Consider the following 18,323-nt stretch of genomic DNA (forward strand, 5'->3'; position numbering starts at 1 on the left):
TAAAGAAAAAGGGAAAAATAAAGCAACATATTCACAAACTTACATTTCACACATTAATATTAAGAAAATACCCTTTTGGTCCTTTATTGTTCACCTATGCAAAGTGTTATTTCAGTCACTTCAGCGACAATTTGCAAAGTGCTGGGGTTGGAGGGAACAACTATGTCCCTATAGGTTAAGTGAACTTTGACTTGCTTACACCATAGCCAGTCTCTTAAACGCTTCAAAATGTGCCCACAAAAGACAGATACTGGGGACAGCGAGGGGGGACTTTTCCTGGCTCGTGAAGAAGAGTGGAAGACGCAGATAGACCTGGTTGAAAACCAGAGAGGCAGGCTGGAGGGAAGGATAAGGGGGAGGCCACCCTGTAGCTTCACAGATGTGCATTTCCAAACTCCTCAAACCCAGTCAGAATCCAGCAGACATTAGGAGCTTGGAGACAAACAAAGCCAGTGCATTCACATTCAAGTGTCAGTAACCAATGATCATGAAGAGGTAAACACTAAAAAAAACTAGTATGTGTCCCTACAGTGGGGGGTGTTTTTGTTTTCCAACTCTTGACAAAGTTCATCCACTACGTTCTCTATCTCCCTACCCACAGTCAAGTCAGGCTGTCATCAAAGTTCAACAGCCCCAAGGGATAGCTGCACAGAATCATGTATCGGTAAACGTGTGGGTGGTCTATTTGTTAGTTCTTCGACCAAATTACAGGGTTTAAACCCAAATGTCTCGCTGACTAAAGTGTGCTTGAGAGGATCCAGTTCTACTTTCTAGCAGGCCATGCACTTTAACCTAGTAATACTGCCAAGAAGATCAAAAAATACACACTAGATACTGGAGACTAGAGCGCGCGCACACACACACACACACAGAATACAGAAACAATAAAATGTTGCTGATTGGAGGGCAAATGTTGCAACAGGTCCTGAGGGCTCTTGCCTTTCTGCCGAGATTAGTCATTTTGGGTGACATGGGGGTACAGTTACCCTTCTGAAGCCTTAAAATAACTCTGGGCAGGTGCCATCTGTTTCCCCTAGGAGAAGAGTGGCAGGGCCAGAGGGGCCCCTGAGTTGCTGCTGCTGCCACTGCTGTTCTGGTGACATTTCCTCACAGAGAGCTATTCTCGATCCGTCTCTCCCAGCCGCTTGGGAGAGATCCACTACATTAGGCACGGCTCCAAAAGCACCTCCAATTCCCTCGCCTGACCTGATCCGCAAAATGGAAAATTACCTCACATCGACCACTTAGGTAGAAATGGATAAAGAGTGGGCTGTGGATAGATCATCAAAAAGCAAGTTGGCATCAATTTAGTATATGGCATCTCTGTCTAAGCAGAGCCATCGTGTTTAAAGTCGGTGAGAAACCTAGAAAATTTTGGTTAACAGTAAAGTAACAGCTATCATTGCTGAAACTACAAGAATCCTGTTCTGCAAGTTTTCACTAGAGTCCACGTGGCTCATCACCACATGTCTCACATGTCAACTGCTTTGCTAATGTTTTGCTTGTTCGTCTACCTTATAGCACATTTTTAACTGTGTGTAAGCGATATGTTTTTCCCCCAGTTGCCAAGACATTTACTTAGCAGGAGGGTGCCCCAAATCTACACTTCTTGCTGACTAATGCCAAAAAAATACAATTACCAGTACTAAAAAGGGAGTAAAACACTTTGGGGGAAAAGGGGAAAAAATGCATTGACTTAACAGATGACTCAAAAGACGAGAGGAGTGGATGTTTTTCTTAGAAAACCTAGTCAGAGTTATTTTGTGTCTCTGTCAGAATAACCTACTTCTTCCCCTTCACACCAGCTCGAGCTGACACTAACAATCCACAAGATGATTGCAACAGGGTCAAAGTTCCTTTAACTATCACGCCATAATGTTCAAAAAGAAAATGGTGAGAACGTGTTTCTAGTGGTTAAACCCAGTGAGTCAAAACTGCTCCCCACTGTCATTAATGTCTCATAAAATTAATAGCCATAAAACCATGATATACCTTTCCAGCAATAACAGAGGATTTCCAGAATCCAGTTAACTATGATGCTCTACTTGTCTGAGGAATTAAAGCTTTCAACACCATTTCATAGTTTGTGAGATCTGGGCAAACCATGATTTTAATAAACTAAACAAGCCCAGGCTTGTTTTGTTGCCTAGGCAGGATTAGCTCAGTCATGCTTGCTGGAGTCATGAATTTTCCACCACAACAAAACATAACACTCTGACAGTGCAATTTATTGGAAGCAAGGTGTGATCTAACCTTTAACACAACCAATAAATACATCATCTTATCTCTATAGAGTCACCACTGTCTGTTTAAAGTACAGGGTTGTGCCTTTTAAGTTGAAATCATCTGGTGTGTTACGAAGGGTTGAAAGTTTAAGGGGTCAGAACAAACAGTTGCCCAACAAAGCAAAGTCCTTTAACCTTGGGTTAATTTGGTTCAACCCCTACCTCCGAACCCAAACCAAAGGAAGATTCTCATACATGACGGTTTCATACCAGTGTGATATTAAGTAAGAACAAACTTTTATCTTTCCTGGGGTCCTTCAAAGTAAATTTTCCCCTTATATAGGAAACAAAGTCCAACATTTAGGCTCAACCTTTAGAGGCTTTCAAGAAAAGTAGGAGAAAGGGTGGGTGGGTCTCCTGCTTTTCTTCAGTTAAGTGAAGAAGTGCACAATTAGATTGTTAGTCATCTCATTTGTATTATGTTTCCACTTTGTGTTTTCCATTACACAGCCCACAAAGTCAAACAGCACTAGTGTTTGCTATCCCTCGATTACTTTCTCCACTTGACTAAGTCTTAAGTCAAGATTTCAACGAAATGGTGCCAAAATAATGAAGGACCAGCATTAGGGTTCAACGTTGATTCAGTGAAGTTAAAGTTGACACAGCGATGTTGACTGAACATCGTTCCAGTGATTGTTTACTATCCGGTTTATAATCAATCAACCATCATAACATAGACAGTACTAAAACACAAAACTGTCTATAAAACCTCAGTGGCAAACTGCTCGCAGTCTAAACTAGTTTTTTCTTTAGGACAAATGCTCAAGAAAACATTTCAAATGTGCAAATTAGCTGATCATTTAAATAGTCTAAGAACATCCAAACATACTGTAGCAACACGTAACCCCACCTCCCACTCTATGCAAAATCACAATTACCTGATAATATAGCTGGTAGTTTTTACGTTTCCAAAGCCCAGACTCATCAGGGGTGAAAATGGTGACACAGACTGGACCTTACTAACGTAGCCCAGGATCACCCTCCTCTCCCTATAACTAATGTAAGCGACTAACTACAGGGGTAGTGATTGATCTCCTGTCTCTTCTATTCCAAGCCACACTACACATGTATAATAAGGGGGATCTGTTCAGGATATGGCAACAAAGAGTGCCGAAATGGACCCAGAACGTACATTGTATCGGCTATTCAATAGAGTTCAAACAAAACAAGAACACAAACACAAAAACTGACTAATCTTATCATTTTATCGGTATGCATGAACAACCTTATGGTCTATGCTCTTTACAGCTATTGCAACTGCAAGACTGGGCTTAGACACGATGCTTTAAATGCCTACAACAATGCAAAAGCAATTTTTTTAAATTAATTGTGGTATCGATAGCATTAGCCTTCCGAGGATGAAGAAAACCAAACTATTAGGGGCATCAGAGTTAACCTTAAGCAGTGAAATCACATTCACCCAGGACCTTATAGTTATTGGCAAAAATCGTAGCTGTAATGTAGCATAATCCCAGAGCTAGCTTATCTTAAACTCTGTGGAAATAATGCTAAACCAACAATGTGATACTTTTACCCCCACCCACCCCACAGTCACTGTCTGTGTTTGCTTGTAATGCATGCCCCCATAGGGATCTTTCCTTTGAACGCAGTTTAGTCTAACTTCAAGCACCTAAAGATACATCTAAGTTATGTTCGCTACCATTTATTAAATCAAAAAAACTCAACAAACCTCAGAAACTGACCTTTCAGAGATGGCCCTCTTCAGTTTTTTGTACCAGGGCAGAGGTCAGGGGCTTTTTTGAGGGTTGTTTTTGAGAAATCAGAAAGCACGGTTTTATGTTTTCATAAATATAAGTATTTTTTTTTTTAAACTCTTCAAAACTATAGAAACACCACAAATTTGGGATTCTGAACAGTTCTCCCCCGTCATAAGGTGATAGATTTGTAACCCTAATGATAAACTAGAGCAAACTACAGCAGCTGTTTCGATAGCAGAGCCTATCTTCTTATTGAAGTCTCAGAGGTGAATAAAGCCAGCACATTTAGCAAATGCTGAACAAACCCTTTAAATACACAACTGAAATAGTACCTCGTTATGAAAATAAACTACTTCCAGTCTTCTAAAGGCTGCTCTCACACACTGAAACTGATGCAAATTGTAACTGATGCAAGATCGTGTGATTCAGACCAGCTGAGGCAATGTGTGTGCGTGTGCATTAGGAGAGACACATTGTGGGTGGGGTGGGATCTACACAGCGCTTCCACGAGGGTTATAAGGACTTTCGAGCACCTCAACTCATTAGTGACAACATCTAGAAGTGTGTGTCTGTGTGTGTTTTTAAGGAGTGGCTGCAGTCACACCATCACACCTCTTGAGCTGTCTGATCCATAGACAGGAATAAGTGACAGCTCAACAGAAGAGTATATGAGGTGAGAGTGCTTTGCATGGAATGCCAGAGCTGATTTACATGTCAGCAAGAATTTGAAAGTGTGTTTCCTTCGTGTGTGCATGCACGTGTGTGTGCATGTGTGCATCAAATGCTACCACTGGCAGCAGAGGTAGTGGTTGTTGTCAGAGTGGTGGTGTTTTTCCAGCACATGTGTGTGTGTGTGTGTGTGTGTGTGTCTGCAAAAAGGGTTCGTTTGTTCAGATGTCCCTGTGGCCCTGCTCCCCTCAACCAGGAGTAAAGAGCTTTTAGAAAGTTTAAAACATTGACTGTAATGGAGCGTGTCTTTGAAGCAGAAACGTCTCAAAACAAGAGCTCAGAAGAAACAAAATGAGGTGGTCCCACCCCTGTCTTTAAAGGGTGTGTGGATGAGGTCACCTCACACCTCACTGATTCACACATCACAATACTGAGTACTTTTTCTTCTTAAGAAAGAGAAGAAGGCGCAGGGACTCATAAAACACTCAAGGAAAAACAGCTATTCCAGGCACAATGAGAACTATGTGAGAAATGTCTTTGATGGGATTGATGTGGGCGGTACCCATTCGGTTGGGAATGCAAAACTGAGCCTACTGGGTTAATTTGTTTTGACTGGTGGCTTTCAGCTGGTGAAGAGTCTCCCTAAAGTAAGATGTTGGAGTCGCTACAGCAGTAACTTGCCTGTGAAACAACAATAAGTGTACATTCAGTTAAGATTTACTGATCAGATATGTGGATTCTTAAGTAATGACAATGTTGTCGTGGATATTTTTTTCTAGTTTTTCAGAGATACTCTCGTTCTGAGTGTCAGAAAGTTTGATCAGGTTCGACAGGTCAGGCCTCAGTGCCTCTGGAACAAAACCTCCTGTTCCTATTGCCATTCATGCTAGCCTGGCACTACCCAAATGTGAAAGATGATCTTAATCCACAGACTAATAAAACTTAAAAAAAAAAAAAAAAAGCAACTGCACCGTTTACAGCGCACAAACACACAAACTTTCACAAATTTAGAAAGTTACATATAAAAATGAAATTTTCTTCCTCCACTCAGAAATGATCAACCAATCAGATTTGAACAGTCAGGGTTAGGATCTTCTACCTACATGGCTAATTTTCTAGGTAGCCTTAATCAAGGCATAAGCTGCTTTTAATTTCTAGTAATGTCTAGTTGGGGTATTTTCTCAACGTTATTCTTGATCACATATTGCACTCAGCAGAAAACAAACAAGTTTGCCATTTAAAATATTCAGTATGGTTTCAGCCATGGAAGGCAGCCCACATTTTGCCCACTTGCCAATAAGGATCTGCGGGACTAGTCTACTACATGTTTAAATGTTGCTGCCCTTAATAGTCAGTGACAGAAGAGTAGTCTGTTAAATGTATTTCCCCATTTCCTCCTTAACAGGTAGGCCAATCTGAATGAAACATTGCACAAACATTGTGTAGGTTAGCTTTGTCAGAATAAATTGGAATAAAACCAAGCAACTGTGTAAACATATTTTGTGCTGACACGAAATAAACCAAGGCTATTGCTGCTAACACTGGTAAGATTAGCCAAACTCTGCAAGCTAACCAAACAGAAAGTATTACATGCAGATTTTAACATGTGAGCCAGGAAGTTAACAACTAGCTAATGTCTGACATGAGTACATCTTTGTTGGCTGGTGTCCAGAAAAGATATGCAAAACCTTAAAGTTGTAGCAAAATTTAGAAAATTTCGTTACAACTTCATTGTTAACTAAAAATGATATTTCTGGGCTAGATACATTTTCTTGCAACCAACCAGTCAAAACCAAACAAAAAACAGAACAAAAACAGAAAATCAGCTAACATGAGGTTTTTAAACAGAGGAAAAACAAAACTGCAATCTGTCAACTTGTCACGCTAACCTGAACATGACCCCATATTTGGAGCACGTACCAAGTGATGCTTTCAAAATTTATGAGCCAAAGTTACATTTTTGCAACATTTCTTCAATTACTGGAATTTTGCTCGTCAACCCATTTGGGAAATCCTGCCTCTTACCCTGTTCCCTCTGGACCTTACACTTCTGCTTGCAACAAATGCTGCACATGACCACAGACGCAGAATTTCTTAATGAATTACTTTTGAAAATGTCACAACTGAAAGATTTACACAACTAAATGGCCCTGAATTATCAACACATTATATTGCAAAAAGGTTTCTTTACATAATGTGGTTGTATTAGTGTTACTTCAATACTAATTCAGCATTGTCAGGAAGATTTCAATCTAGGATTACACGGGTCAGATAATTGGAGTTAAAATACCTTCTGAGCCAGAAAAAAAAAAAAGCACCAGCAACAGATTATTCAGCAGACAGGGCCGGGGCACAGGGCCCTTTTCAAACAGTGAGAAGGTACGCTAGCAGGGTGGAGCTGCTCTGTGGTTGGCACCGCAGTTTACTACAGCCCCGTGCTGTCTACATGACAAAGTGAGGGGTAAACAAGCCAGGAGAGAATCAGGAACACACACACACCCATTTTCATGATCCACCCGCCCTACTTTGCTCATATCTCCTACGTGTCCGTTGTGCTTTCACAAACAATCCCAAGAGAAGCCCTGCAGGACATTACGACACCTTTCCAGTAAAGTTAAGCCGGGGATGTGATGAGCGCGCAACAATGCTCGCTCAGCACAAGATTAGGAAAACAGACTTTATGCATGGGAAAATGACATTCTCCGCTCATTATGTACCCCTCCCACCAACCTTTCCATTGTTAAGATAGGAGGACAGAGAGGGTATAAAAATAAAATAAAATAAAAAAAAACCTACACCCAACCTGACAGGGCCCCATCTGGGAAACAGGAGTTTTTACAATTGACACGTGACTGGTGCTACAAAAATATTGACTCAGAAGACCTGACCTACACCACACGGCCCAAGAATTCTACGAAGAGGAATTTTTAACCTTGATTTCACAATCTGACAACACTTTTGAGAAATGCAATTGTATTTTTTTAAAAATACATGTTAGTCTAAATTCATCTTTGTGTTGTGTTTCAAATCATCTGATATGCTATGTCTCTATTTCATCTATGACACATGTAAGTCCAAAATTACAGGCAAATAAAACATTAACCACAAATACACTCAATTGCGCAACACGTTTACCAAACAAAATACGAGTCTTGTGACATTATCTCTTTATCCATTGATTGTTATCACCATATACAGGAGGCAACAAAGACAAAAAGAGGAAGTAAAAGAAAACAACAAAACATTTGTACAAAGGACCACTAGGTTCACCTCTGGTTTAGAGTGCACACACAGACACAGACACACAAAACATATGTGAGGTTTTGCAGGTAAGGTTCATAATGATTCAGATTCACTTTAATTTTAAACAGAGTGTAATGATTCATACTGGATTGGTTAAGAGATCGGCAAATAGAGCAAATGAAAAACAGATGTATCCAGAGATGACATATGCCCAAGCGCAAAAATTAAAATTAAAAAAAAAAATTAAGCAACCTAAAAACTGCAAGCATGGACGTATGAATATTCCTAACCTGCAAAATGATTCCTCCATATAATATCAGCGATAGTCATTGGTGGGCCACCGGCAGGGTGTGGTTTACCTTTGTCATGGTCAGTCCTTATCATATCCATTAAGGAATTCTCCAAAGAGTGCAAGCTAAAAGCATCAAAGGGCCGATTCCGGTCCTGCAACACAGCAAAACAGGAAGAGCGTTCGCATTAGAGTCATCACAGTAGATCGCACGCAAAACAAAGATGGGAAAGTATCCTGTAATGCTACAATGGGAGCAGAACCGGTACTGTACTACCTGTTTAACACACATTTGAAAATGATAAGACAGTAAAATTATAAACCTGAAAAAAAAGGACAAAACAAAAAACTATGATTTGAGGTGACAATTTTTAAAAATGTAGAGAAGATTTAGATCTTGCAGATAGTTATTTAGAATAAAACTTGAAATAAAAAAAAAATAAATATTTTATTTATATATATATATATATATATATATATATATATATATATATATATACACACACACATATATACACACATATATATATACACACATATACACACACATATACACACACACTGAAGAGGGACGATAGGTTTCTATTTCTGCCTCGTCATCATTGTGGGAACAGCCCTGCATTCCAGTCGTGATCTGCTTTACCTTCTTCAAAACGTGGCAAACTTTAACTGGCATGTTTAGCTGTTGAATTTCTGGTTAGGTACCCTGCTCAAGGGCACATCGCTAGCAACGACTTGCATCTGTCGGCAACTCCCTTTTTTGTGTGTTAAAAAGAAAGAACATTCTTGCTTTCCCCATTCAAATGCAGCGTGTCTTCTGAGTCACAGGACTAATGGAAATAAGGGATCCAGACTTGAACTTAAGTAGGTGAAGTAGGCCCTGGAGATGCCAGTAAACAGGTGATACTAAGCAATGATCTATGAGTCAGTTGCTGGGCTATCCTGAAAGCATTTTAGTATTTCACATTTACTGTTTTCAGCCTATGGTTTCCAGTGTAGAAAAATAAAATGTCACTATTGTGTTGTTGAGATGTTCCTTCATTTTAATAGTCTATTGCTTGTTTGCACAAGGTGACACATGCACATCTTCTAGTCTTTTTCACTTTCACAACCAATTAGGAAATCAGTCAACGCTTGACTCAGCTCTTGATTCAACAAACAGGATCATCCGTGAACAGATTCAGACCTGGTGCTGGGATAAGATCCAACTTTCAACCTTTCACTTTCATACTAGAGTGACACTTTTTTGGATACCATATACTGAAGAACTGTGAAGTTGTTTCTCTGTTTATGAAGCTAATGAAGCCAATAAATCTAAATAATAAATCAAGCATACAAGGATTTAAAACAGTCTAAAACTGAACCCCAGATTATTATGTAAAGGTTATAAAAGCTGTCCCTTCTCGTCAAGTCAATCAGACAGGAACTCAGCTTCACTTGAGAAAACTGGTTTTGAAACCTCCCTCAATAGTTAAAGTTAGATGCTGCAGCTGTCATGAGGTACTGAGAACTTTTGTTTGTGTGTCCTTTGGTATGCATTTCTGCCTGACTGTTCACGAAACCTCTCAAACTTTCAGATCTTGTAAGGCAGGTCGTTCTACTACATCCCAAACAGTCGGATTAGTACTATATCAGACACCTCAAGGTTAAGCAGCTCCCTGCTGATGAAGTGCATGTATTCCTGTTAGGTGTGAATGAATTCATGAGAACAACATGTGTGCCAAAGGTAAGGCCTGAAAGCGCCCAACCGGAGCTAGAGTGGCGCGGCCTTGGCAGCTGTGTCCTGTGTCCGCCGCCTGAGCTGGGCCTACATTGTTTGCAAACCACAGCTATTGTTGCCCATTCGGCTGAGCATTCAAAAGTGTTATTCCCCTCACTCTGGACCTGACAGCGCCACACAGATAAAAATCTGCCCACTTGGTACAAACCGTAAACACTTAAAACGCTGAGCTTTTAGTTTCCTCTCCCACCCCTCCTTTCTGACACATATGGATGGACGCGGTGATGGGTAGCAGGTCGGAGAACTCGCAACAGTGAGATATTATGCACTATAAATCGCAGACAGAGCTCATTCTTGAACTCTTTATGCGAGTTCCCAGAGCGTGGAATGCAGGGTCGACTTCATCTAGCTTGACTATGCTGCAGCTCATCTTTCCTTGTGATCCACACATAAGACATAAGAGCATTTATCGGGGAGATCAAGATAAGAAAAAAGCCAAGCATGAGTATCTGTTTGTAATAAATGAAGGGTGCTCATAAGGTAGAGGGCTGGCAGATTTATCATTAATATATTTTTTATAAGTTATCCATTATTGTGACCTTCACAACGTCTTCTCTATAGCGCAAGAAAGCGATCGATGAGAAAAGTCCCAAAGGTAACAAGAGAGCATAATCGTTATGATTAAATTACAGGCTCCTGTTTCTCTTGAACAGCATTATAATGAGCCTTCCTAATACTGAATTAAGAATGATTAAATTCAATATGTGCTTTCCACTGAGCAACATATTTTACATAGGCACAATAAATTCATGAACTAAATGTCTGCAGCACATGCAGCAGAGTAGCATCACATTTATGCAAGTGGATCTGCTGAGTCATGATGTCATCATGATAAGCAGCTTTCTAGTTTATGCAATACACTACTGGAAAGTTAAACAATGACTCAAATATTTCCCCTTTTCAGCAAAACTTTACTGTGTATATATACTTGGTACACTGTAAGTATACTGTATACAAGTATACACACACACGCGCTATAATAGACAAAACTAAAGTGAAGTGTACACATTACACCTGTAGGAGCTGCTTGGCTGTGGAAACCAATACCATGAAGCTCCCAGTGCAGTTTTTGTGCTGATGTTATTGACAGGGGTGGTTTGGAGCTCTGCAGTTATTGAGTCAGCAGAGCGTTGGTGACTTTAATGCACTGTGCGCCGCAGCACTCGGTGACCCCACTCTGTAACTTTACGTGGTCAGACACTTCGTGGCTGAGCTGCTGTGGTTCCTAAATGCTTCCACTTTACAATAACACCACTTACAGACGATCACAGAATGTCAAGCAGGGAAGAAATATCAAGAACTGACTTGTTGCAGTCATGGCATCCTGTTACACCATGCTGCTCAAAATTCGATGAGTCTTTTAGGATGAGCCATTCTTTCACAAGTCTGTCTGGCATATGAAAAGGGAACACTTGTTTTTACATGCCATGTGTGCGCACAGCTATACCCCATCATAAATTAATCTGTTGTGCGGTTTGTTCTACAATTCTTTTGATTTGATTGTTGAATTTAAGACAGAATAAAATAAAATCAAGCAAATACCGATCTATCAAAACGTTTGATTACTCAAAAGAATGAAGTTTTGAGAAGATACTTTGATTTCCCCCAGAAATTTAGACCCTAGTCCTTTTGGTCGAAGCACAAAGTTGCTTTAAAGGTTCTTAATCTCGGAGGAAAGTTCCTAGGGTGGAGGCCTTGGAGTTGTCAGTTAACAAACGGCATGAACCTTTTATCTTTTATACCTTTTTAGATGCATTTGAATACAAGAGTCCACCTGTCCGTCTGTCTACTAACACCCTTCTGAATCTGTATGTGATTACAATCACAGAAGGCCAGGGTATCGCCCTGGAAGATCATGTGAATGTGTGTGTCAGGGTTCACACTGACATATTAAAGTGAATTCCACACATTCTTCTGCCTTCCGAGCAGCAGCCAGTGTCAGGCGCACATGTGACTGAACCTTCAGCCTGCGCTACATCGGGAGCATGTGAGTAATACCGAGGGAGAGCTAAACTATGACAGCAAGCACACCTGTCACCAGCTGTCCGCGTGGTTACCACAGGGTGTGTACCCTGCCTGCTGCTCATGCAGCAATTTCCCTGAGTTTCACTTCGGTAAACAGGCCAGTCGACATGTGGCTTTCTGACCTTGCATCCTGGTGATAACTCCTCTCCAATTATGACGTTATTGCCAAACAGCTAAGTGTGAACAAAACACACGAAAGAACAATGAGCCTGTCTGACTAAGAAATTCTTAAAATAGCTTAAAAACAACATTACTGGTGCAATAAAAGTCACTGCCACAGGAGCTGTGAGTTGTAAACATTTTTTGTTTTGTTTCCTGAAGAGAAACCTTGATCATAATGACCAGATATCACAATACATAATATAACAAAAAACGAACTAGAATCAGCTGACTGTATATAAGTCACTACCCTAATTATTCATCTGGCACCACATGAAAGCACAAGGCTGCTGTACTTCATCTCTGCGGTCTGCCTGAGTTTCACTTCAGTAAACAGACCACTCCATACAGCGTGACATGTGGCCCCCTGACCTTGTCTCCTGGTGATAAGTCCAGCTGTAATCCAGCCAAGTCAAGAAAGCTCAGGCAGAGGCTCTCGGTCAAGGGAACCGAGTAAAAAAGCCTAAAGAGTCGGACTGACAAACACAATCACTATCTCCTGAAAGGCCTATACATTTCAAGCCGGCTGGAATTTCACCCCGTGTCGAGTCACATTTCATCTGTCCTCTCTGTTCATCTGCATGTACCACTCAGGTCACATGCATCTGCGGCTACTTATCTGAAATAAGCGGTCATAATGTGCAAATACTCATGACTCACGACTTTGTGTCTTTGAGCTTATTGCCAAGTTGCAACTTGAGTAAAATTTCAAATCTTTTGTAACCCTATAACAGAGACCAAATAAATGTTTGCTGCTCATAATTAGGCATGTCATTTATTTGATCACAGGCCGGACTGTAGTACCGGTAGTTTCCGGCGTTTATCTGTCTTTTCCCGTGTTTAATATCCTTGCCTGGATTTAAAAACTAGGGTGTAATGAATTAATGTTTCACGACTCCTTAGCGTGCACCATCTGCATCATTACCAGACACACAATTTATACAAGTGTGCAAACTCCGGCATAGTTGTCACACTGTATTAATTGCTCTGGTATTTACATACAGGAGTTTGCAGGTTTTATAATACATGGTTAACATTACTGAAACTGTCTCCTATCCAAACCATGATCGTATGTTAAACCTACCCAGGTAGGTGTTTTTTGTTTATTTTAAACAGCTTCAGTACAAATTGGTTACGTGATTGAGGATGTATAGACCTCCTGTTAAGCTAACTCTTGTGTACGGTCTGTGAGAATCTCCAAATATCCCACATTTTATGAAAGATGTGAGTCGTAAAAGTGTAATATAGAAATTGGATGACTGGGAAATATGTACAGTGAGTCCAGTTACAGTTATATTGATGCAGCTTAAGCCAAAACAATGTAATATATATACACAAATTGAGCTTGGGTCCTTCAAGCTCGGGTCCTCTACCAGAGGCCTGGGAGCTGTAGGGTCCTTACAGACAATATCTGATCACATTTTAAGTTGGCTTACTTGGAAAAGAACAAACAAGGCAGACACGTGATTACCCATTTGAGAAGGTAATGCAGTATTTGGCAATGTCTCGTCTTCCAACAGACAAGTTAATGAAGGACGGCTCAAAGAGACCCTGCTCTCTAGTTTTCACACATACAATCTTAAGTATGGGCCAAGCGACGGGAAATAACACTGCTAACATGCCAGTGCGGAACATTTCACTTTAAAGCCAGATATACAGTCTTTATGTGGATGTTTATGCCCCTGATACCTTTACCCGTTTATCTGTTACCGTTACTGTGGCTGATGCTGGTGGTATTAATCTACAGCCTCAAGTAGTAGTGGTACGTTGTATTTGGACTTTTTAAAATAACAATTACTGACAGTTTTCTGTCTTAACATAAGAACTAATTCATTTGTTTAACCCGCCCCGCCCGTGCGGATTTTTTGACCCTGAATAACACTCTTGCTATCTTCCGGGTTGGACCTGTGAGTCATTTTCATACCGCCTACTTTTCCATCACAGGCCAATCAAATCCTTGTATGTTACTTTCAAGTACTGTGAAAAATGTTTGCAATAATGACGAAAGCTTACATTAAAACGAAGACGGTACTGATACATATTTTCTCAAACATAATGCAGCCTTCAGTTGCCAGCATTAGTTACGACATATTATTTACTGACTTAAACACAACATGTCACTTATTCAGTGATCAAGCGGACACGACCCCGCCGCACTGAAAGTCTATAGCGCTGCCGTAAATATGAGAATATAGAGGATAACGAGGAGCACTTGAATGCATCGTGGGTCCTTTAAACCCCACTGAGCGTGAGCTGGCGCAGGAAAATTAACTATTAAGTCCAATGAATCGTGTCTATTTCTAGCACTGATTTGGCATGTTTCTTTTCGACTGCATAAACAATCCGTGATTAATACTTAAAGGTCACTGTTGTATTTGACTGTGAATTGACCTAAACAAACACAATCTCCCGGCACATACAAGCCACATAACGCTGACAGCTACCGGCAAAACCCGACTTTCAAGTAAACCGCATTAAGTCGCTGCTTAGAAACTGTCCGCATTTAACGTAAACGTTGAAATTGATATGGGAGTCAGTTTTTTTTTAAACCAACAACAACAAAACCCACAGACATTTGACCACGTTTATGATGCATGTGGGGAAGTAATTTGAATAACTAAAAAACATTCCCCGTACGCTGATAAATAGACCTGTAAGGACTTCGTGGTGCTGCTGAGCTCAGGGTGATCTAACTTTTCTGTAGTTCTATCTCAGGCACTGGTGGCTTATTTACATAGACATATATTTATATATATAAATTGACCCTCACATGGCACTTATAGTGCCAGGGAGAGCAATCAGACTGAAACATAAAGCCTGGGCCTATACTGGGCCTTCTCTTACACCAGGGGAAGTGTTTACCTGGAAAGGCAGTATGCTGTTGCTGTTGTCAGTCCTGAATGCGCCGTCCTCCACCCAGGGTTTGGGGCCGAGTGGACCGGGTCGTGGGAATTTTGGGGGTGCTATAACATTGCTGCTATAGGGCTTTTTCATTGGGGAGATTGGGTTCAGGGGTGACGGCACTCCGACACCAACTCCAACCCCGACCCCTACCCCGACACCCACCGCTCTGCGTGGGTCCCTGCCTGGCTGCAGCCCGCTCCAGGGGTTCGAGGCTGTGCTCCACGCCGCGTTTTGGTGATTATTCCAAGCGGACGACGAAGGAGAAGACGACGACGAGGTCCCCTTGCTGTTATTCATGATGGTCTGATAAGCGTTTCTCTGTGGGAACGGCCCTTGGTTGGGGCTGACGGGGGATCTCCTCTGCTGGGGCTGCTGCTGCTGCTGCTGGGCTTGCTGCTGATGCTGTTGCGACTGGGGAGCCAGACCGATCTGCGGAGAGAAATTACCCCCGAATACCGGGTTGACGTGGTGGGGGAAGTTCTGGAAAAGCATCGTCCCGTTCACCGAGGGTATTCCCTGGAAAAAGCTATCGTCCACGGCATTTGTGGTTCCAGTGGACCAAGTGCTCCCAAACGATGACGGAGGGGAGGAAAGGGGGCCGCCGGTCTCCTGCGGCTGGTGGTGGAAGCTCAAGCCGGGTAGGATCGGCGACTCCATCGGCGCTTTGTCCTTGCTGCCGCTGCTCAGCGCTGAAGCCGCTTGGTTGTTCCCGGTCGACGGACTCTCCGACTCGGATGAAGAAGAAGCGGGCTCCGATGACGGGGTCGGTGTGGAGGGAGGAGGGTCTGCTTGTGTCGGATCTTGCTGATGGTGAGGCTGGGCTTTGTTTTTGTCCATCAGTAAATCATCCTGCATGGTTTGCTGAGCTGCAACAGGGGGAAAAAGATACGAGGAGTTATTATTATTATTGTTGTTGTAACTCAGGAGCTCATGCACCGGGCTTGCCGGGCTTCTGTAGAATCTGATGAACTGGGACAACTCCGAGAAGGATATGATGTTAGAGGGACCAGCCAGCTGCAAAGCGAATGCGTGATCACCCATTTAGACGAAAAGGAGAAGAAGGAGAAGAAGACGAGGACGAGGAAAAAGCCCCACTTCCCAAGACCAGAATGATTCAGAAATCCCGCAAATTATACACGGAGCATAGTATGGCAGCAGATATTCACCAGATTTCGCCACGTCTCGTTTTTCCCTTCCACACAGGAACTCCGGAGCTGCAACGTGAAACTGATTCAGTGTGTGTGCCTGTGTGCGTGTTTTTGCCCAAGAACCTCCCCTATATTCATTTACATACGTCAGTAAATACAGCTGTCCTTCAGCAAGGTTAAAGCCACTTCTACCTTGACCTACACACACACACGACCACAGAGGGTTTTTATTTTTAATTTATTTTTTAAATAATATCCAAAAAGACGCACACGGTCTTTTTTACGCATCAGAAATTAGGTGACGCACCTGAACCAATTGAATCGGTTGTCATAAAAAATAAAATGTCCCTAGAATAAAAAACAAAGTGGATATACAATAATTTAATAAAGACGACGAAGTTTACTGAGCAAATTCGATCATAAAGAAATAATAGCTTCTGCTTTAGACTCCTAGAAGGGATTTAATAGAGCGCAAAGAGAGACTCTGCCCGAGGTCCGCATTGACACAGCCACGGGTTGGCATTTACATAGTACAATATGTACCTTGCATTTGCAGTCAATAACTTTTAAACTAGGGCTGGAATTTAACTGAAAGTCTACTCTGTCTAAAGTAAGAGGCTTTACCTTTCATGCAAAATCATCCCCTCTTTGCATTTGGAGACAACGCCTTGGAAAAGCCCAATTAACATACACGACCTGCACTATTATCCCATCAGCAAATTTACATTTAGAATTACATTAAGTGCCAAACACGCCTGGTAATCTCAACAATGAGCAGGCAGGGCAAGCAGAAATGTCAAACACAGCAAGATACTCTGATCAGGGAAACGAAATTAAGCAGCTGAGTATATATTCTGCCAGCTGGAGCAAAAGGCACAACTATGAGATATGACACTTTGGTGTCAAATCATTGTCAGACTCATCTGGTCTGTTGATCGGAAACTGTCTCCAGAGAGCTAACATACAACCTACACACAGGCCTTTCAATAGTAGTCTCTAGACTGACATAACAGATCATTTCAGTGCTATAATGACAGCAACACAAGTAAGAATTTCATATTTAATCGCAACAGCATTCGTTACACATACACTCTCACCCACCCCACCAGTTAATCCGTGTTTTCTCCTCCAGGATCTCCCGATTCCAAGGTCATCAAAGAAGCACAATCAGTAGGCTGTACAGTGGCTCACCTCACCGGCTCTTTACCACACACACAAGGCAAAACCTGACCCTTCAGCTGCCTGTTTATCGCGCTGATCGAGGCACCCGATATACATTTCATCAAGCTGTCTTGTCTTGAAATCCCTCTGTATAATCCACATGCTCCCCCTCCCTCCACAAAAACGACAAAACAGCATGCACACACAGCCTGGTTTTCTCTTTGCCTAACATGAAGTTTGAATTTACCTTTATCGTTCACCTTTTGGGGACTCTGTAAATAAAGATATTTCTTGTTTGCCTCGTCTGGGTTTAGATATGACAAACGAGCTACCCTTGTGCCGAGGTAGTCAGCAGTTGCTTGAACAGCTGATTGACTGCGGCGCATGGACGCTGGCGAGTAGCCTGCTGGGAGTTGTAGTTTCAAACGATAAAGTGGCCGGTAAGCAAAGGTGTCTGTCTTTCTGTCTGTCAGTTCCATTGAATTTAGTGTAACTTATACTGTATACTTTTTTTAAACAGGCACATTATAGGAAAACAAACGAGCACAAAGGATAGAAAAACATTATATTTTAAAAATATGTTCTCACATTCACAGATTGTCTTCTAAATATGTATAATCAGTTCTCACGCAATCACATTATGGATGAGGTTTCCTCTCTGAGATTATTGGACCGTATTTGTCACATTATTGCATTTGTCGTGGTTCACACTCGCGTACACGCATGTGCGTACGGGAATAACTACATTCGCAGTGCGTACTAGTGATGGCTATACACCTCTAATAGTCTTTCTTGACAACTCTGGAGATGATTCAGAGCTTTTATTTGGGCATTCGGCGAAGAGATAAAGAAAGCGAGAGGAGAGAGAGAGAGGGACATTGTGAAACTACATTTCCCATGCTCGCCTTTGCGGCGCTTGCTTTGTTTTGATTACGTAGATGC

At 41.7% G+C, this 18,323-nt stretch overlaps 1 protein-coding gene across 9 annotated transcripts in view; it reads right to left on the reverse strand.

Annotated features, from left to right (window-relative positions):
• Positions 1-18,323, reverse strand: part of cpeb3 (cytoplasmic polyadenylation element binding protein 3) — a 38,899-nt gene that overhangs the window by 20,113 nt on the left and 463 nt on the right. For 3 of the 9 annotated variants that reach the window (XM_086258419.1, XM_086258415.1, XM_086258414.1), the window contains exons 1-3: positions 17,629-17,767; positions 15,031-15,938; positions 8,275-8,359 (exon numbers count right to left, since the gene is read on the reverse strand). In XM_086258419.1, the coding sequence (XP_086114545.1) occupies positions 8,275-8,359; positions 15,031-15,938; positions 17,629-17,767 (1,132 nt within the window). The other 6 variants (XM_086258413.1, XM_086258411.1, XM_086258418.1 and 3 more) reach the window with 5 other exon arrangements.

The sequence above is a fragment of the Aulonocara sp. 'chitande type north' Nkhata Bay genome, linkage group LG13 (genome assembly GCF_057382095.1).
Source record: "Aulonocara sp. 'chitande type north' Nkhata Bay isolate Kocher_YH1m ecotype deep benthic linkage group LG13, A_spYH_male_GT1.1, whole genome shotgun sequence".
Taxonomy (NCBI): Eukaryota; Metazoa; Chordata; class Actinopteri; order Cichliformes; family Cichlidae; genus Aulonocara; species Aulonocara sp. 'chitande type north' Nkhata Bay.